General features: G+C 38.6%; 1 protein-coding gene across 2 annotated transcripts in view; it reads right to left on the bottom strand.

Moving 5' to 3' along the window:
- Positions 1–22,285, bottom strand: part of LOC146004510 (uncharacterized) — a 109,685-nt gene that overhangs the window by 22,358 nt on the left and 65,042 nt on the right. For both annotated transcript variants that reach the window (XM_083143382.1, XM_083143381.1), the window contains exons 2-4: positions 12,670–12,816; positions 9,104–9,264; positions 509–662 (exon numbers count right to left, since the gene is read on the bottom strand). In XM_083143382.1, coding sequence (XP_082999508.1) covers positions 509–662; positions 9,104–9,254 — 305 coding nt within the window. In that variant the 5' untranslated portion in view covers positions 9,255–9,264; positions 12,670–12,816. The remainder of the gene's footprint in view (positions 1–508; positions 663–9,103; positions 9,265–12,669; positions 12,817–22,285) is intronic.

The following is a 22,285-nucleotide window of genomic DNA, read 5'->3' as shown; positions in this document are numbered from 1 at the left end:
GAAACACAAACAAACATTTAGCTTAATGGTCGAGTACATTAAATGGCCGACTTTCAATCTTGCCACCAAAGTATCCAGGTTCAAATCCCAGCCTCGGTATGGGTATTTACTGTGAGTATTTATTCATCAGTTTCATTCAATCTTCACTCATCTTCATTGTCGCAATTAGCCAAAAGTGACACTAACAAAAATACACAAACATTTAGAACTCTTAAGTAAAAAAAAAATAATAATTATTATAAAGAATTTAAAAAAAAAACACGTGGAAAGCATAAAATTTGAATGGTATTGAGGGGGATGGGGTTGCTGAACAGAACAAGAACAGAAGTAACCCCCAACATGGCAGTACACAAATAAAATGAGTATGTTAGTATTCTGCACTTGGGAAATAGAAAGTATCCATTTTTATTTTCAGAAAAGATAACAGCATTCAAAACTTTCATACACTTTACAGCAGAAATCTGTGCAGAATATGCAACTTTTTATCTTTCACACAAAGAATAATTACCTTGATTTTGTTTTTGTTTCAGACATGAGATCCGACGATCCTTCTTTTGCAGATGCGACCATAGCATCACTGTTCTTCACAGGCAAAGCGTCCTTTTGTTCTGCTCGCCTAGCTGGTGGAGGCCGGTAGATATTTAAGGAGGGTGTTGCTTTGGCTGAAAATGCAAGCAATTATCATTCCGAATCTATTACAACCGAGTCGATATAATTGTGTACCGAAGCTCATACACTCTTAGTAATTTCCACAAATTTGAATTCTTGGAGACTGTAACAATTTTTGTTTGGAATACTTATAAGCAAGGAATGGATTTATATGTACCAAAAAGTGTTAAATATGCAAATATATTTTTAATCACGATAATAAATAACGCATGGTGCAACAGTCCATTGAGGGCCTACGCCAACCTACCAACTGCCAGTCTCCAACCAGTTACGGGGTAACGTGTGGTCAGCACAATGAACCCCAACTCGTTGTTGTAAGTTATCATGATCGGGTTACGATACTCATTCATAGCTTCTCAATTTTCTCATGATGGTGGGTAGCCACTGGTCCCATACGCAGGCCGAAATCTCAGGAGAAAAGTTGTTACGCTTCTCCTAAGACTCGAACGTGCACATCCCGTAGCTGAAACCGAAAGCATGACACCTTAGACCACACGGCCACGGCGTGGGACTTTTAATCAATATACAGACTTAAATATGGACTTACAATTGTGAAAAATGGTAATTTCCAATAAGCAAGCAGCTCGTCTAGCTAAATACAATGTATTAAGCTTACATGACCTAATGATGATGCAAAATTCAAATAGAAAATATGCTTTATTTTTTGTTACCAAAACAATGAATTGTCAAACTTTGTTGTAAGTGTTGAAACATGAATTTCTTCCTTTTGTCCCTAAAGACAGACTTATATTTACTGAAAATGCATTGATTGATTGATTTGTTGTTTTTAAGTCCACTTAATGCACAGTAAGCCTAATTGGGACTCGACCTACAGTTCAAAATGGGATTTGAACCACTTGTGCCTACACTGGGAATACCAAAAATGCATTTAATATGGGAGTATATTTCAAATATGGAATGGATTTCATTGCAAAAGCTTGAGCATATATTCTATACTGTTAAGAAGATCGTTAGAATGACAGATGCATTGTATATTGTCAAGATCAACATAGCATCACTGTTCTTTACAGGCAAAGTGTCCTTTTGTTCTGCTCATCTAGCTGGTGGAGGCCAGTAGATATTTAAGGAGGGTGTTGCTTCGGCTGAAAATGCAAACAATTATCATTCCGAATCTATTACAACTGAGTCTATACAATTATGTACCGATGCTCATACACTCTTAGTAATTTCCACAAATATCAATTCTTGGAGACTAACAATTTTTATAAAAAAAGTTAAAAAAATTTTAACGTTAAAAACTGTACTTACGTATGCGAGTATGTTGTTCCCATTTTTCTTTCTGTAGAACTACGTTTCGGAGATTAACTATCTCCTTCTTCAGGTTCGTATGAAAAAACTAGGTACTTAGCATAGTACCACGTCGAAATGTAATACAAGGATTGTGGACAAGGGTTGGTGTGGATACATTTAAAATATTATATCCTCGCCCTTGAGGTATATAAAAAGATCGTCGTTCACTAAAAGACTTTCACAATAAACCTATTCTCAGTTAAAAATGTTAAAAAACTAAAAAACCTGCATGTATCACTATATACAACTTGTGCAAGTTTTTTAGTGAATGACGATCTTGAAGAAGGAGATAGTTAATCTCCGAAACGTAGTTCTACAGAAAGAAAAATAAGAACAACATACTCGCATACGTAAGTAAAGTTTTAACGTTAAAAATCTTTTAACGTCTTTTTATATTCTGGAATTGTGAGTAATACGCACCAAACCTACAAAATGTAACAATTTTTGTTTGGAATACTTATAAGCAAGGAATGGATTTATATGTACCAAAAAGTGTTAAATATGCAAATATATTTTTAATCTAGATAATAAATAACACATATCTCAAATAAACAGACAGCACAAAATGTACGGAATGCAGATGAACAGAAAACATTTGGTATTTAACACAAGAAGGGAAAATGTAGTAATAGTATTAAAATGGAATATGTGTTGGAAAATGTTTTAAAATATTGACATGATACGTAAAAACAGCTAAACTACGTAAAAAATGTACATACGTAAAAATATGGGAAATAAAAATGGCATTTTTCAAGCTCACATACCGATTTACTGAGATATCCAGCGATGCAGCATGAAATATAGGTTTTTGCATTGATAATATAGATAATGTAAGATGTCAGGAGAATTGGAGAGGTTATACAGCAATTGAGGAGGCAGAAATTAATGACGATACAATCCAAAATTGAAGCATATATAGACTTTCCAGAGGACATTTGGACACAAAAGTTGATTTTGTAGACCAAAACAATTTGCAAAGATAACAGAATATAACATTTATTTTAGCATCATATGACGATATGCAATTACATATAAATCCATTTCCTGTTTATAAATATTAATACATAACTATTTGACTGCTACTATACTGCATCAAGCTATCAGATCTATACTTTAAATGATTCCCAGGCTCGCATATGAGAATCTCAATATTGAAAGAAAGTGCAACTAATCATGAAATATGCCTCACAATATTCTGGGCAGTAATAATTAAAATTATGCATACTGCAACATACATATTCATACAAGAATAAAGCAATGAGACAAAGGTTAAGCAAAACTATACACAAAAACTAAAAAAAATCATTACTGTATTATTTTTCATTTATATTATACTTATTAAAAACATTCTGCCACTATTAATGTCATATTCCCTTTTACTTTCACTAGTCATTGTGTAAGTTATTGCATTTATTCATTAAGTTTTTGTTACGTGCCTACATAGGTGGAAACAGTTGACGAAAACAATGATAGATGGCAGCACAAGTGGAAAAACGGAAAGTAAATTACTAATGAACCAGGAGGAACCAGAAAGTGATTAAAATTAGAGAAAACAAATAAAAGATAATGAGTAAAGATTAAATCGCTGTAAATATAGAATAACAAACAAAGGAATAAAAGAAGTGCAATGATCGACATAATCCTCATACGCTGTACATATAGGAGAATAAAGAAGTCAAGCAGCTAATTCAAATCTGCGTCTTTTCTGTCTGGCGAGAAGGAAACTTCTTGTTAGATTTTTTGTTGTTCCCCTTGGTGGCACTTTTTGTCGCCCCAAAGCACTATGGTTGTGCTTTTTGCATTAGTCGCACTGGACCAAAGGCAGCACTAGTATAACCGCAATCCTTGGTTGTCCCTTTGGTTGTTATCTTGGTGGCACTATATCAATATTTGTAGCCCCAAAGTACATTGAATATGGATAGTTATATTTGGGCTTCATGCCAAAGAAGAAGTTAATCCTTTCATAAGAAGAGGCAAGAAGAAGTTAACCTTTTCATAGAAGAAGTTAATCTTTCTAGAGAAGAATAGAAAAAGAAGTTAATCTTTCTATAGAAGAAAAGAAAGAGAAGTTAATCTTTCTATAGAAGAAAAGGGAAGAAGAAGTTAATCTTTCCCTAGAAGAAAGGAGAAGTTAACCTTCCTATGGAAGAATAGAAGAAGTTAATCTTTCAATGGAAGAAAGAAGAAGTTAATCCTTCCACAAAAGAAAAGAGAAGAAGTTACTTTTCTATAGAAGAAAGAAGTAGTTAATCCTTTCCTAGCAGAAAGAAGAAGTTACCTTTCCATATAATAAGAAGATAATCTTTCCAGAGAAGAAAGAAAAAAAAATTCTCTACAAAAATTTTAATGCACATAATCGCTGTATCGTAGAAGTTTCAGAATATATATTTTCTTTATCTATATGCATTGGCATATATCTCTGCTGTCTGATTTACATTCTTAAAGAAAGAACCCATAACCCTAGAGATTAGCCATGCTATAGAAATGCATCCAAACAGAGGTAGCATAATTAACCTTTTGCTGCCCAAGCATCTCGAACAAGATACCCAAAAGTAAATCTCCGGCCACCAAGCGTCTCGATCGAGACGCTGTGTCAAGGTCGTAGTTTTTACGTTATAACTTTTCTATTTTTGGCTAGAATTTCGATTTTATTTTTTTATATTGTTCCTAACACATGTATTTAACAGAAATGGTTTTTTGCATTTTTTTTGTCTTCATGAAAATGGAGGGGGAAAGGCGGGAAAAGGGACTTCTCTTTTGCGTCTCTTTTCAAGGTCAATTTTTTTCCGCCGACAAAGGAAGACCGGCTTTGTTGTTCTAAAGCAATGCTTTTCACTCCCTCTTGCTAGGTGCATTCGAAGGAAGCTTGTTTATCAGTATCCGATGTCAAAATGAAAGTTTTCCGTGAGGGCGCAAGCAGGGGCGGGAGGGGGAAGACTGGTTGTTGAATCTGCGTTGTGAGGATGGAATTTCGAAGCGCGCTGAAGGAACCTTTGTTTTTTTAGCACAAGTGGCAACAGGGGTTACCCAGCATTGTCTAAAAATAGAATTTCAAGCAGCTGCAAGAATTGGCACTCATTTGTCACTACGTTCTAGCTTTTCGTCCGTGAATGTTGTGCGTAGGTGTCGTTTTGTGCCCAAGTGCGAGGACATTTTTTGGGTGAAGTGACGATTTTTTAAAATAATTTTTGGGGGTTTTCTCCCTTCCCCCTCCATATATACACCAAATTTGCATAAATTTTGCATTTTGTGCATTTTGACATTTTTTTTCGGGGCAGGGGGGGGGGGGCGGGGGGAAACACCATTTTTTTTAAGAAAAGTATTTCCGAGGGGATTTCCCCCCTTTCCCCCTAAATATGTACGCCGAATGTGCATAAATTATATATCGTCTGAATCTGTGATTCATTCTGCGTACAATGGTATATCTTTCATATCTCTAGGGCATTTAGTTTCTGAGCTATAGTCATTTCAAGGTACCGCTCTATTTTGAAGCTTTGTAGCGACAGCCACCGAAAGCCGCTGACTTTTGCTGCCACCTAACGGGGGGAGAAGGAACCGCCTTACCAGACGCGAGGTGATTTGACCCCTGGAAGCAGGGGTGAAAGACTGGGGACGAAAAACAGAGAGAGGGAGATTAGCAGGCATCGCGAGGACAACGACGGGAGCGGTCTCCTTCGTTATTACTCAGTGTTTCCTTCGGTATTACTCAGTGTTTGTAGTGTAGCCGTAGTGTTCGTCTAGAATAAACAAGAAGGTAAGCCAACATCCTTTGATTTGGTGATTATTCCCCAAAGCTTGAATCAGTGGCCATTCCTTTCGGGGGTACAACTCAAGTTACATTGGTCATACGACAATGATGCAAATATTTTTCTGTTTCTTACATGCCAGCGATAATTTCTATGTGCATTTTCAACTTTTCATATCCTTTTTTTCGGAGGGCGGGGTGGGCGAAACCCAATTTTCTTTAAAAAAAAGTATTTTTGAGGGGATTTCCCCCTTTCTCCCTCCATATGTACGCCGAATGTGCATAAATTATATATCGTCTAAATCTGTGATTCATTCTGCGTACAACGGTATATCTTTCATATCTCTAGGGCATTTAGTTTCTGAGCTATAGTCATTTCAAGGTACCGCTGCATTTTGAAGCTTGAATCAGTGGCGTGCCTTTTTGGGGTACAACTCAAGTTACATTGGTCATATGATTCATTCATTCATTCATTGTTTTCTGCCTAATTGGCAGGTTTTTCACTGCAATCTCCAGCTTTCCCTGTTCTCTGCCTTACGCTTCGTAATAGCATACGACCCAGTTAATTTAATATCATCCATAAGCTGATATCTCTTTCTTCCACGGACTTTTCTTCCTTCAACCATTCCCTCCAAGGCATCTCTTAGCAGGCAGTTTCTTCTTAGACAGTGTCCTAACCAGTTTCTTTTCCTCTTCTTGATGGTCTCCAGTATAGATCTTTTTTCACCAACTCTTTTCAGTACGGCTTCGTTTCTTACCTTGTCCGTCCATTTTACACGCTCCATTTTTCGCCATGTCCACATTTCAAAAGCTTCGAGTCGTTTCTCTTCATTTCTTCTCAACGTCCAGGTTTCTGCACCATATAGTGCTACACTCCACACAAAACATTTCACTAATCTCTTCCTTAGACCTATGTCCATGGGTCCACAAAAAACATTTTTTCTTCTATTGAAAGCTTCTTTTGCTATTGCGATTCTCATTTTCACTTCTTGGTTGCAGCTCATGTCACTGCTTATAGTGCATCCGAGGTACTTGAAGCTATCCACTTGCTGGATTCTTTCACTGTTTGCCCTCACATTAATATTCCTTGGTTTCCGTCCTATAACCATTGCCTTTGTCTTCTTTACATTAATCTTCATCCCATACTGCTCACAGCTGCTGTTTAACTCTTCTAACATACTATTTATGGTTATTTCATCCTCAGCGAATAATGCCATGTCATCAGCAAATCTTATGCAGTTTATTCTTCTTCCTCCTAATTTGACACCTCCTGTGACCTGGAAACAAGTTTTCACTATATCTTCTAAATAAATATTAAACAAAGTAGGCGATAGGCAGCATCCTTGTCGTACTCCTCTTCCAATTTCACAGCCTTCTGTCATTTCGTCTCCTGTTCTCACTTTAACTCGTTGATTCATGTATAAGTTGCTTAGAAGTCTTCTCTCTTTCCAATCTACACCAATTTTCTTCAGAATTTCTAAAAGTTTAACCCAATTCACTCTATCAAAGGCTTTCTCCAGGTCTACAAATACTACAAACACCTCCTTTCCTTTCTCTAAATATCTTTCCCCAATGGTCCTCAGTAAACCAATTGCATCCCTTGTACCTCTTCCTTTCCTGAAACCAAACTGTTCTCCCTCTAACTCGCCACTGACCTTCGAGTATAGGCGTCTGTTCAGAATTCTTAGAATAATTTTTGCCGAGTGAGATATCAAACTGATTGTCCTGTACTCAGAACATTTTCTGGCATTGCTTTTCTTCTGCAGAGGTACCAAAACAGTCTCCGTGAAATCTTGTGGCCAATCCCCTTTTTCATAGATTTCATTGCATAAGTGCAGTATTTCTCTTTTTCCATCTCCCAGGCATTTGATAAGTTCAACAGGAATTTCATCAGTGCCCGTTGCTTTCCCATTCCTCATTTCTTTGAGTGCTTGCTCAAATTCTTCATTCAGGATATAGTATCCTTTCTCATCGTCAGGCACGTCGTCTTCATTTTCTACATTCAGACTGTCTGGGCGATTCTCTTTCTGGTAGAGCTCTTCAACGTACTTTCCCCACACATTCGATATTCCTTTTTTGTCTGTGATTTCACATCCTTCCTCGTCTTCTATCATCCACATTGTTTTCCATTTCTTCTTTTGGAAGCCCAAGCAGTTTACTTCACGATACATCAAGTCATACCTTCCTCTTTTTTCCAGTTCTTCAATTTCTTCACATTTTTGTTTCATCCATTGTTCTTTTGCCCTGTCAGTTTCTCTTCTTAGCTGGTTATTCAGTATCTTGTAATTATGTCTTCCCTCTTCTGTATTTACATTCTTCCATTTTCTCCGTTCCTCCATTTTTTCCAGCATACTTTCAGTAATCCATGGTTTCTTTGCACTTTTCCTTTTCCTGTAGCCTATTGTTTCATCCACTGCCTTCTGTAAGCAGCTTTTTATTCCATCCCACATCTCATCCTTATTGTTACAACTAGCTTTAAACTTATTATAGTTTCCTTGGAAATGTTCTGCAAATTTTTGTCTTTCGTCTTCTTCCCTTAGCTTCTCTAAGTGGGGTTTCTTGCTCACCTGGTTTCGGGTTATCTTCTTCAATGTAAGATTGATTTCTCCTATTAGCAAGATGTGGTCTGAATTAATGTCAGCTCCTGGCAATGTCTTCGCATTTTTCAAACAATTTCGAAATCTTTCTTGTACCAGTATGTAATCTATCTGGTATCTTTTACAATCTCTTGCAATCTAATAATGCAAATATTTTTGTGTTCCTTACATGTCAGCGATCATTTCCATGTGCATGTCGACACTGTCATGTACTTTTTTCTTGGGGGAGGGTGGGGGAACCAATTTTTTTTTTCCCGAAATTTTGGAATTTTGAGAGTTAGCCCCATCCCCCCCGCCACATATACTCCGAATTTTCAAAAATTTCATATAGTCTGAATCTCTGGTTCATTCCGCGTACAACGGTATAAAACTCATCTCTCTAGGGCAATTAGCCTCCGATCTACACTCATTTAATTGAAACTCTGCATTTTACTCAAAATCGGCTTGGGCAATAGAGGCTTACTTGTGAAAAAGGCCTTGGGCGGCAAAAGGTTAAGTGATGCTCCTAACGTGGCGCATACCGAATGCACGTGGCATTTTTAACTGCTACTTCATGCACATCACCAAGACATGAAGATGTCTACAAAACATTTTCTTATTTTGTGAACAGTCAATTAACAACTAACTTTCCTTCTCTTTGATTGCTTTAATGTTTCAAATAAATTAAACTGCATCTAAAATGACTATGTGGTAACAAAGACAGATGTATTTAACACTTTTCTTCTATGCTAAGTAAATATACTTTAAAATAATGAATCGACATGCTGCTATAGTAACTGACCTCTCCTGGATATAGAGCTTGATGAAGATGCTGCCGCAACATCTCTACAGGTTGAAGAACTTCCGACACCTGCAGAAAGATGATGGTCCACCCTCATGGGATTTGCTGATGAAATTGAAAGGCATGTTACAGCTCCGTGAGACTCACTCATTTGCTTCTGCCTGCAATGACATGCAAAAACTGGTGTTAACAAACAGTGTTGTACAGGTGTTCAAAATTTAAAAGCTATGTTTATGATGTGTAATCTTAAGTCTTGTCTAGTTCGGTAAACTTTTTTACACTGGGTGTAGTGCAGGTGCATCCCAGTGTCATGCCAGGTGCAAGAAAATTGTCACCAAACAAGTAGATGTTACATGCAAGAACAGCAGTTTTCAAGGTCGGAAAATTCAGCCAACGCCTGCCTGCTCCATTCTACATTCATTGATTGGTTAGCACGTACCACATGATCATACAATAAACACTAACATCACTCCAGAATATAGTGCAAACAATGCAAAGATGAAATACATTATGCAACATCAAAACAGCAAATAGGCAACTTAGTGTGCACCTTGTAACGAACTAGACATGGGAATACAAAGAGAGTCAAAAAGTGCAGTGGAATTTCGATTTTATGTTTTTCAGGGGCCCAAGCTGAAAAGACTTAAAATGTAAAATCGGTGAAAATTTTATAACATTTTGCTCTATTGGGGCCATGAATGTTGAATGTAGAGGGTATTCATAAAGTTCTGGTACCATTACAAAAACATAGCTTGGAAACTACATACAATAGAACAATGCCGTTGATTGTAAAATTTGTATTATAACCTGCAACAAAAGTAAACAAACAAAGTGTCATTATCAGTGTTATAATAGACATTTTGCAATCAACAGCATTGTTCTACTGCATGTAGTTTCCGAGCTATGTTTTTGTAATGGTATCAGGACTTTATGAACACCCTGTATAATACAGGAAAATGTAAAATCAAGGAACGTAAAATCGAGGTTCCACTGTATTGACTTATGTGCAATAAGACAGTATCTACAGACATTCAGTCATGTAAAAATATAATTTGACCTACACATAGCTGGAACAGATATGATTTCTTTCTTTATATCTCAATGATTTTATGCAGCATTTTTTTATCTCCTGGGTTAATTGTAAACTACGAGGATGAATAATGAACTGATAAAATGGATGATGGGACAAACACAATGATACATCCATGCCATAACTATCTGAGGCTGGAACCTGGGACCTCTGGCTTTATAGCACTTTACGCTGATCACTTCCAGTCACAAAAGCTGGCAACAGACATGAACTAACAGAAACAACACATTAAAACTTATAAAAATTCACCTTCAAAATGACATTACTTGCAATGCAATGAGTTTTGCCAAATTAATATTTGTTGCTCCAGTAAAACATTATGTAGAATATTTTTTTATTGGAAATGAAATAAGCTCTTGAACTGAATGTAGAAAAACAGATACTGTCCACTGCCTTGGCAGGGTGGAAGTGTGCATGCGCCTACTGGACGTGTTCAGTGGCAAAATAGGGATGACGGCAGTAAGTGCATTTTGGGCAGAAAGCTAGCTCCATGAAAATCATCTGCTGTGGAAACAACAATGAAGTTTCAAATGTAATAACATTGCCGACATAATACACACAGCAGTGTTTACGGATTACGGAAGGATTCAGAATGAAATAAGAGCCATCCATATACTATATCAGCAAACGGAACATATCTGTCCACCACATCGCATTAGTATGTAGATTAACTTGTTTGTAATCCAGAAACTTTATTTTAGATTATTCAGTTACATTTATCTTCTTGGCAAATACAGAAGGTCATTTCACGTCCATGTAACAAAGTTAGAATCCACCTCACCTTAAGAAAAACCGTGACGCCACGAGCGGTGGTGCTCCACGTGATAATCCTGTCTTGAAGCAATGGCCCTGCAGCGGAGTTTCCATTGGAGGAGACTGCCTTGAAGAACACATTGGTCCAAATGATCATATTCCTCTTGACAAGCTTTCCAAAGACCCTCAATTGTGCGGGGCCGTCTGCTTCCCAAGGCTCGTTTCAACAACGGAAACCCACAAAAATCCATGGAAGAGGCATCAGGGGATTTCACAGGGATGTCTGTAAAGGGGATTGCATGAATGCCCGTTTCACGTGCCATCCGATCCATGTATGCCTGCGTGGACTTTGCCGTATGACTGGAAGCCTTGTCCTGGTGGATGACAACACGAGATGTGTCGCTGCCATAGAGAGAAGGAATATCATGTCTGTAAAGTGGCTCCAAAATATTCGTCTGGTAATAGGCTGCATTTATTTCAGACTTTTTTTCCACTCTGCGCAGTGGAAGTTTGCCGTTATGGCAGTAACCACCAACAACCATGAACCTGCGTGGAAAACTTTCAGCACATTCACGTACCCACTCAGATCGACCTCTTGCATCACGTGGACGATAGTAGATGGCTCTTTTTTTTACCACATCCCGACAGATACACCCATGCTTCATCCAGGGACACCACATACTTCCAGCGGTCCCCTGCCAGATGGCGTTCGCAGAGCTTCCGACTGTTGGTCTTCCTCTCCTGGACATGTGAGGCACGCAACTTATGAACTTGAGCCTTGTTCTTCTGCACAAGTTGTAAATCTTGAGCTATGATGCGATTTACAGTTGCAGGGAAACATTGCACTGCCTGTGCAATCACTCTTTGCGTTTCAGGGTTTTCACATCGCACCAAGGATCTCACTTTCTGCACAACATCGGAGGAACGCTTGGGTTTCCGGTATGTCCGAGGCCCACTTTGACTGGTTCCAGCAACAGGTACAGTGCAAGCTTTACGATGATTCAACACTGCATTGATGCCCTTCTTTGACACATGGAATGCTTTCATTTGGCACTGTTTAATTGTCTGGCTATAACTATAACCAACGTCGGAAAGGGCACAGATGTACCCCTCCCAAAAGACTGGAATTTTTGGTGCCATATAAACACTCACTCACACACCAACCATCGTCTTTGCAAGTCAACACACAGTACTTAAGTCCTACTGGCTCTTTCTGCTCTGTGCTATGCCTACGTGCTGCTCCTTGATGATCGAAATCGTTACCATCAATGTGAAACAACCTTCTGTATTATAATGACCACAAATTTACACAATATTAACAAGTATAGTATTCACTAATAATATCAAAGTATTATTAAATATAATGAATTTAGAAAACGTAGTAACTGAATGGTTTGTGGAATCACCCATTACGACGAGGGTGTTTTGGAGAATGTGTAACAGGAACCAAAACATCATGTTTTCTTTGTTCCACTTCGAAACGGTATTGTACGCATTGTGGACCAAACACAACACAGTGAACGATAATAAACAAAAGAAGCATACCACAGCGTAGTTTGGTGAGTGCTTTTACCTGATTCCCCTCTTGCATTTGGAATCCTCCTTTCCAGAGACTTTCTTCTTCACTGGCCGAACTGTATTTCCCCATCCCTAATACTGACTCTTTCACTCATAAATATCTAAGAACAATAACTTAATTAGTACACTCCTGTACACATCTTACCTCGCAAGCTGATCCTTAAAGCACACTACTGTTCTTCGATCATTTGCTTGGCCAATGGAGAATGTGCTGAGCTCTGAAAAAGCATCCTCTACAACTTTGTGGATGAGGAAACGTCTGAAGTTGCTCACTGGCGGGAAGATTAAAACACTGAAAAGAGAGAAGGAGAATTCTTGTTTCATCTAATCGTGGTGATGATAGAATGACATAGGTAAAGGCACATTATTCGCAAAGAAACACCCACTCCCAAGCCAGGACTTTCAGAAGAGAGAACATGGCTTAATTACTCAATGTGCCTGGCCACTGAGGGAGGAAGTGTACACACACACACATCCTGTCCATAAACATAAAATCGAATTTACTTGTTCATCTATCATATAACATTCTGATATGCTTACTCCTTCTATAAACCTGAAACAACTTTGCAGCATTGATATACAGGCAAGGTGGCCACTCTAGGACCATGATAAAATTCAAGTATAATTCCCAGTTTTCAAACCGAACATTCAAAACATTCACGGGTACAAGTAGATATTCTCTCTATTTAAACCTGATGTATTACCGCCTCTCCCCACCCACACACAAACATATTAACAATATAAAGGGTATGGGCGATTTCAATATATCCAAAATTTCTAATTCAATTCAACTAAAGTTACATATGTATACATATATTTAATTTAAGGTGCAGAGTTTACAGTTGCCATTTCACATACGCAGACTCTAAATAAATCTACAAACACAAATCACAAATGTTATGGGTAGAAGCATGCAAATTTCATTTTTGATGAAAACACGAAATATGAAATAACATGCTGTAATGTTCATTTTTCATGTTTCTGAAAGGTGTGAGGTGCATTTTCCTACCCTCTATTGTCACGAAATGAACTGTAAAATGCGAAATATACTCTTGAACACAAAATTTACTGTTTATATACCGACACGACACTTTCTGAAGTCTGAAGTATCCTGTGAGTTATGCAATTCACGGAAAATTGATTAATTCTGCTGTAAATATTTGAGAAGCAAAAATGGATCTCTTTACACAGGAATAAACTTAATACTCTGGTAACTACATAAATGTGATATTAGAAGGGAGAAGTTTATTTTTAGTAATAAGTGCAGTTTATAAATCAAATTTAGGATTATATTCACAATTTTAAAACCAAAATGTCATTTTATATAACACTTTTGAATTGATCACCGCTATGACACCGATATTTCATTTTATTTACCACTTTTGAACCCGAAATTGACTCTGTTTTTGTACCGAAATTTTGCTTTTTTATTTACCAAAAATATGTGCCTGTAGTTATGGTTATACTAATCTACAAAAAATTGTTAACTGCCTAAGAATTTCAAAGTGAAATTTACCTAATCAACTTCAAGATATCTTATTGCAACAATCTTCCGTCTGTCAGATAGATTGTTCTGCAAAGGACACTAACAAACGTAAACAGATTGAGAGAATTCTGTTTTATTTTCCACGCAGCTATCTTTTCCTTCCTCAATAAAAATAAAATCTAAACTGTGATAAACTTGCCTTGGGGCATTTATATGGGATTTGGATTAATAAAAGTTGCAATTTTTCACATCTACAGGGGAAAATTAACGCAGTGAGTAGTCACCCTGATAGGTGTATGTTCCATGAAACTTCCAACACATTTCAAAACTGTCGATGCTTTGAGCCAAGGTTATACTTTTAGATATTGGTCACATGAATTAAGGTTTTTATAAGCAAAGTTAGGTTACATTATCGGTAATTTCCCTAAAACAGTTGACTTGAAATACGAGGAGGGAGATCTCGCAGGAACTTTATAACCTGTGTTCCACATGGATAAAGGCAGGACTTTTAGAGGCAAGGGGACAACTACCCTCCCAAAGGTATGAATAGATAAATAAATAAATAATGTACAAACATGGACCTCTGCAGGATTTTTCCAGGGGAGGGGACTAGGCATATCCCCCATAATAGTGTAGCCACAAAAAACTCATTTAAACTTATCATGTTTTTGCAACACCTTTTAAAAACAATTGACATAATTTAGAGTGACTAAAATAAAACTATATGCATGAAATGTATAATTTTAAGTTGACATTCATTTTTTCTGAGTAGAAGGCGTGACCCCTTCCCCCCCCCTTTTCCGAACGTCCATTTGTACAAAACATATTGTAATTTAAGCAAGTGATAATTCAGAACCAAAATTGTTTGATTTCCGAAAAGAAAATATGTATTTACATCACTCTAACAGTTAAATATTTACGTGAGGGGTTAATTTGACCCAAGAATAAAATAAAAAATTAAAATATTGTAAACGTCTGTGTAACGGGTCATTTGTGTATGAAAAACTACTCTTGCCTCTGTAAATAAGAAATCAAATTTCTCCAAATTACATCATACATGCTGAAAAAAATATAAATATGCCTTTGTAGTTTGAGTTTCTTGCTTTAAGGCCAGTTTATGCACAAAAAGACCAAATCGGGACTGAACCTACAGTTTAAAGTGGGATCCGAACCATTATGTGCCCCCACCGGGTTTCAAACTCAGGACGCCTTAATTACACGGCAACAAAGCTATCACTTACGCACCACCTCATACTGTTCATGTTATTACAATGTTATCCATCAAAATTACCGTGTCTGATTCTTGAACCACTGATAGCAACAGCAAAATGGTAGAAATATTGAAATAATAATAAAATAACAGAAACGATTTTCAAGCCAGCTTCAAAATCATTTCTTCAATCAATTGTCGAATCCCCTTGATTTACATGTTTCCAGGCGTTACATAAAACTACAACGCGATCAAGACGACACCCTCACTTCTAGCAAGTCACTTACCAGCCGCACGGGTAACACGGAAAAAATATTATTGATGGCACAATTATCTATATGTGATATTAACTGAAACCTAATGAATCAATATATTCTACACGCGCGCAACTGTGTTTTCTTCCGAAGAAAACACACAAGGCAAATATCAAGTTTGTGAACCTCGCTTATCAATATTTCGCTTCGACTTAATCAGATCTACTCTCTATATGTTATCAGCTGTTGACAATGACCACTAACCGGTACTACTCACACGCCTAGAACAGGTCAAGGACAATCATGAATGTGTGCTGTATTCAACATGCGATGCGTCTCAAAACAGTATTACAGACACACACTGAGGTCTACAGAGAATTAATGGGAAGACTTAGGCTGGCGCATTTTATGAATAATGAAAGCTCGGTCGCCCAAGGGATAAACTTCAGGAAACCGACTTTTCGCCTCCAGTTGTGGGAATTTCAAGCCGGGGGGGGAGCGGTGTTGCTACACGCCTGATATTTGTCCAGTCCTACAGGAGACCTTTTGCTGTCAACATGCACCCTTCGCTTGCTACGCGAGACAGAATTTATTGGGTCGGACGAGCCCGACAAATTCGGGAATATTTTGTCCCGATCCCGGTTCCGACTTTTCGGGATCCCGCAAACCCCTAGCGGCAACCATTAGGCTTTGCCGTGCTTGACCTTCTTGAAGGTGCCACCTGTTTCAAAAACGACTCGAAACGAAAAATCTGGCACCGCAGAATACCACGAGAATTTCCCCTCCCCACAGCAACTGGACAAAACCGACTGGTTCAGCGGTCGTGTGCCTGCCTGACTTCCGACGGAAAAGACAAGTAGAATTTTGAAGCTTGTTCTTTCGCCGAACAGTCTTATAGGCACGATATAAAATACCTATTTGGGCTAACGTATCTATTTTCATTGCTTAAGGGGGCGGTGAACTGGTTGATTGGGTAGTTGCTTCCCCCACCCTCCTCTCTCTCACGCCTTCACTGTACGGGCATCTCGGTCGAATTGTTTAAAGAAAAAAATGAAATAAAAAAAGCAGGATAACTTCAAAATTTTATGAATTTTCAACACTTGATTTGTCTTTTTAAAAAGGATATTGGGATATCGTAATGCTGCTTTCAACATGTCCGTGACATCACAATTTATAAAATATGTGTCTGTGTACGTTTCTGTAGGCTGCTAAAAGACAGTTCAGGTTATTTGTCACAAATTCATACTGTCGAATCCTCACGGAATAAAGTGCTTCCAGATATAATCAAACATAAAATTACTACTACAAAAGTTTTGGGAGCGTCGCGAAGTTTTTGGTTGGCGCGCCGGATTGGTAGTAAAACATGTGTCGTAGTTTGATTGATTGATTGAGTTGGTGTTTTAAGTCCACTTTATGCACAGTAAGGCTAATCGGGACTGGACCTACAGTTTAAAGTACACACCGGGTATTGAATCCGGGACCCCTTGATTATAAGGCGGCGACGCTACCACTCTGCGCCATCTGCGAGACTCGATATGTGTCGTAGATCCCCATCACAAGCAAAAAAGAAATTCTTCAGATCCAGAGAACTGGATTGTACATCAACATTGACTATTACCCCAGCCTGGGAATGGGGTGCTATTTGCGAGAGTCCCCCTTCATCAATATCATCTTCAACGTCGCGATCAGCCATAAGTGTTAAAATAGAAACAACATTTAGCCGTGTTTCTAAAACATCACAAGTACAGATCAGCACAATGGTCAAATTTTACTTCACGTACCAAGTGGTGAAGCCACTGAAAGACAAAACACAAGACTCAGAATTAATCTTATTGACGTAAAAAAAAAAGTATTAAAAATAGCACACGCCCAAATCATTTAAATGCCGAGGCGGCCTATAACTTTCGAGTAACGGTTTCGTCACACTGGCAACACGCTGAAAGTGAAATTACAGAGTTGCTGTGAGCAGGAGATAACTGGTTATATCTTCTGAACGTAAACAGTGCTGGATAGAAAGCTGTGTGTTATTTACATGACACCGTCAGTTTAGCGCTCTTCGCGGCGGCGAAGAAAGAAGTTGCATGCACACCACTTCGTCAAATTAAACTGTGTGTGAACGTCACTTTCCATTTTTGCGAAGGTCGTTCCTTTTCTGAGGCAGGTAAACGCATAATGTTTGGCCATTACTGCTGCCAACAATGAAATTGGGGGAGGGGAGTTTAATTCATGACTGGTTGCTGGTCAAAATCCAGGGTTGAACAATTCCACTTTTTTGGTTACTTAGCGTCGCTTGTTCTGCCACTTCTGGCTAATTGCGACGATGAGGATGGGTATGATGAAAATGGACACTCATGAAGAACACCCGATGATCAAGTCGTCTGGGTTCGAACCCGGGACCTTGGCTTCGTAGCCATTCCATTTTCTTTACGTGTGCTAATAGGAAATAGGAGCTGAAACCATTTCCATAAGCGGTCTACATGGTGTATTCAGGGGTGCCCACAGGGGAGGGGGGGGGGACAAAATTTTATACCAATTCTATACATCTTCACACAAAAATGGGGGGATCGTATCGTTTGATTGACTTGTTATTGATTTTTAGTTTTATGTACAGTTTTTCTACCTACCTGTGGGTGATCGCGGCGATAGGGTTGAAATGAAACACCACCTCTAATGTCTTTAGAATCGGTTTGGATGCAGGGGGGGCGTGGTATTCACATTAATACAAGGTTATTCGAGCAGACAAACTGTGCAGAATAAGGTTGACTAAGAATGGCAGTGAGCCTAAAGTATCTAAAGTAAACTTATATTGCTTAAATATGTCTGCATTATAGTGACGCAACCACAGGGAAGCAGGGGGTCATTGCCCCCCACCCCAACCTTCGGCGGAAGTCAATTCTAGGGTAGCAAGGGGGGGGATAAACAATGCCGGCCTAGGGCACCTGCAGGGGGGTGCACAGAGGAGCAATTACTCCTTCGATTTAAAATTTTATACCAATATAAATTCATTTTGTAAAATTTTCTTGCTTTCTTCGCTCGCATTATCTGATTTTCTCGTTTTCGTCAAGTTCAGAGCTGTAGCTAGGGGCGGCGGGAGTCGGCCATGGGCGCCGAATGATCTAAAAAGAAGTTGTAAAAGAGAGAATGCCATTGCGTCCAGTAAAATGTTTTGCGCCGTATTAAATCAATATTGTTTTCAATTGCAAAAATTGGATCTAAAAATTATCTTGCTCGCTTCGCTCGCATTTTACTTCTTTTCTGTGATGTAATGTATTTAAATAATATGTGTTCTATATTTGTATTGAATAAGCTTTGAATATGTACGCAATTTAGTGTTAGCTTGTTGCATATGTATTTTCTATTTTATGTCGCTCCATGTTGCATAACATATGTTGTACATGAAAGTTAGCCATGTATTTTCGGAATGCATTTATCATTCATTTTCTGTCACTCAAAAATACAGTTTGGGTGTGCTTGATTTCTATTATTAGCAAATGTGAAATTGACGGTGTTTAAAAAATATTTCAAATAGTTTGTTCCAAACAAATGCTTTAGCATAGACTTCTATAGATCGATCACAAGGAAAAAAACCTTGGCCGTAAAATCCCCGCGCAGCTTTCCCTTCTTCCCTTCAGCTCGGGCCATAAGGAAGCATGGTCCACTCTCCCCCCACCCCCTCCTCGCGGGAGTATGGTGCACAGGAGTCGCGGGTCTGCGCAGGTTGTTTTGCTTGTGGTTCCACTATACCCTCTTTTTGCGTAATTTACGAGGATAACTGGTAGTAGTAATAATATTATTATTATTATTGGTACGTTTATCCTGGTACTTGCCCCCCCACGACTAAAAAATTTGGTTGCACCTCTGGTATTATATTTTTCCGCAAATTTTGTGACAAAAATAATTTGAGTAATTAATTCGGCATAAACAGCGGGTTGAGATGTTCTACCTTTTGGGGGGAGTGCGTCATGGGCCTTGGGGGGATGAGCACCCCTGGGTGTATTTATCCTTTAACAACATGGTTAAGAACAAATTCAGTGTGAACAAATAAACGTGGCTTACAAGAAGTCCTATTGGTTGTAGTCACGAAAACTTCAAGGTTGTAACGATTCTATTGAAAGTCAATTCAATTGCATCGTTACAACCTAGCAGTGTCCATGACTGTACGAATGGCTGATATGCAGGAATCTTGCTCGTAAGAATACAGTGATTGTAATAAAGGCACACCACTCAATGTAGCTGCTATATTTGAAGTTGAGTGACCTTCTGAGTTTGAGTCCTTACGTCAAATTTATGCACAAATAGGCTAATCGGGAACTAGACCTACAGCTGAGAGTGGGACCCGAACCACTAGATGCCTCCATCCAACCTGGGATCCCTTAATTACAAGGCGACGACGTTACCATTACGCTATCAGGGAGGCCCTTTATATGGTGAGCTGCCCAGCTACGATCCGGGGAAAGATAACGCCGCAATCAACAGGCACGAGAGGAACTATTTCTGAAGTCGTGTGTTTTATTTTTTACATTACAGTGGACGGAGAATAGATTCGATATAATTAGGTTAGGCCCAATCAGAGGATAGTTTCATGAATGTTGTTCAAATCTGCTTAATCGTTTACAACTTATGTGCTGGAGTGGTTATCACAGCGCGCTACGACGGCAGGGATCCCGCGTTCGAATTTCAGCCTTGGCATGTTCTTTGTGAGTATTCCTTCATCAATTTCATCATATTATCACTCATCTTCATCGTTGTCATTAGTCAAAAGTGGCAGAAAAGCGACGCCAATAACAAAAAAGTCAAATCAAAACAAACAACTTATGCAACAGTTTAGTCCGAAGCAAAGGGAGATAGATATAACTACCGCCCTCTGTAGAGTAGATTTATATTAAATGATTTTACGTGACGTGAATTTTACGCCATTTCTTCAATCTGTGCTACTGTATATATACACACGACGGTATACTGTAATCAGTGTCAGAAGAAAATGTACACGCGAGAAAAAAAACGAGGGAAGAATCGACGAGAAAAAGCTTATCAACATTTTTTTCTTAGCCATAGCTCTTAAGCATATATACATCCTCTCACTCCTAAAGCGACATCATCTGTTCTAAGTCTGTGTTTATATTTAGATCGCCTCAAGCATATGTCACACAAAGCTAATGAAGCCCAAGGCGCTTAATTGCGTCGCAGTTGGGGAACTGGTTGGTGGGTACTGTGTCATGAGAAAATGGCCGTTGTCATGGAATCACTAAAAAACACACAAACATTTGTATAACTTTTATTGGCAGGCAAGCTAGTTACTGGTAAACATCAAGAGGAAATACACAAGGTCCTTTTCAGGATAGGGTGTAATTTAGGGATTTGAGCGTGCTTTCAGAAAGTCCCAACAACGGCGGGATATACACAACGAGACGAGTTAACCAGTGGCTGAAACTAAAAAACGTAAAAACGTTACTGTATTTCTTGTCAAGTGAGGATAAAACTAGAACACTCATATTATCTATCCGCTATTCTAATCAGGACCTCCGGCATTTCATATGCTGTATTCAGCTCGTACCAGAGAAGGAAAAAGTTTGAAATTGAAGGGCAAATGTATCCTTCACGGGCTCAAAGAAGGGAATCAGAGTTCCCACCCCTAAAATTGTTTCGTTTTCCTATCCGCAATTGTATTGAACTGTTGAAAGCCTGAGTCCCTTGTGTGGTGATCACACGCCTTACCGAATTGTATTCTTAGTTATTTTCAGGGTTCTTAAAGGTTCAGGAATTGTAAATAAATTAAATTCCGGTCCAGGAAAGAAAATCAGCAAGCGTAAATGTGTTCTGGACCGTAAAGAACCATTTTTATCTGTAAAGTATTTAAATTCGGTCCAGGAACCTTTTTTCCGAATCAATTTAAATACGGCCCAGGAATATTTTTTCGGATCAGACCTGATTTTTTTTTTTTTTGCTGAAATGTAGCTAAGAGGTGTCCTGGTTTCAAAGACAACAACATTTATTTTTTCTGGAAACATATTCGTACATGTTTAGCATCTACAGAGTGATCACAAAGTCCCATTACGCCCTATCGCGTGTACACATCGTCATAGATGGTCGCATTGTATTAATGTGAGATCATGGCAGAGGACAACTCGGAGGTAGTGTGACTATTCGTTATGATTTAGTCCAGAGTGTCTGTGTGTACACCATCGTTTTCATAACAGAGTATGATTCTCCGCCATGTACGATGGGAAATTCTCCTCAACATTGCTGGCGTGATGGCAGTAAATGCACATAAGAAACAACAATTCAATAACATCTATGTAATACACAGTGACGTGCACTGAGGAGTAGCTAGTCTAGCAGAGATAGATCAATCAATCTCACATCTCGAATTATATTCAAATCACAATATTTATTGTCTTGTTAAAGCCACCACAGCTCATATGCAACACCTTTTCCACGCACTTCTCGTCCATCGGTGTTCTCCGCGGGCAAAGCAGGCTGGATACCCTAGCTCGCTCTTCTTCAGCCAGGCCAGTTTCCAGGTAGAAACGGCCGGCCCAAGGAAAAGGAAGATTTCTACCTCTACTTCCCTTGCCCCCACGCCCCCCGCTGCAATGGTTGAAAGCCCAGGCTTTCAGGTCCTCCAGTCTATCTCCTATAGGACAGATAAGGGATTGGTTTCTCATAATTTTTTTGTAAATCCTATAAAGAACACAGGGTAAAATTTTCTGCAGTACTTATGTTCTCCGTATTTACACAACCTTTTACACGTTGTACAATATGTGTGTATGTATAATATGGGATGTAGTTTTATTATTTATAAAATGGGAAC

This window comes from Lepisma saccharinum, chromosome 21 (genome assembly GCF_977018435.1).
Source record: "Lepisma saccharinum chromosome 21, izLepSacc3.1, whole genome shotgun sequence".
NCBI classification, from domain to species: Eukaryota; Metazoa; Arthropoda; class Insecta; order Zygentoma; family Lepismatidae; genus Lepisma; species Lepisma saccharinum.
This window is presented reverse-complemented; position numbering and strand designations above follow the sequence as displayed.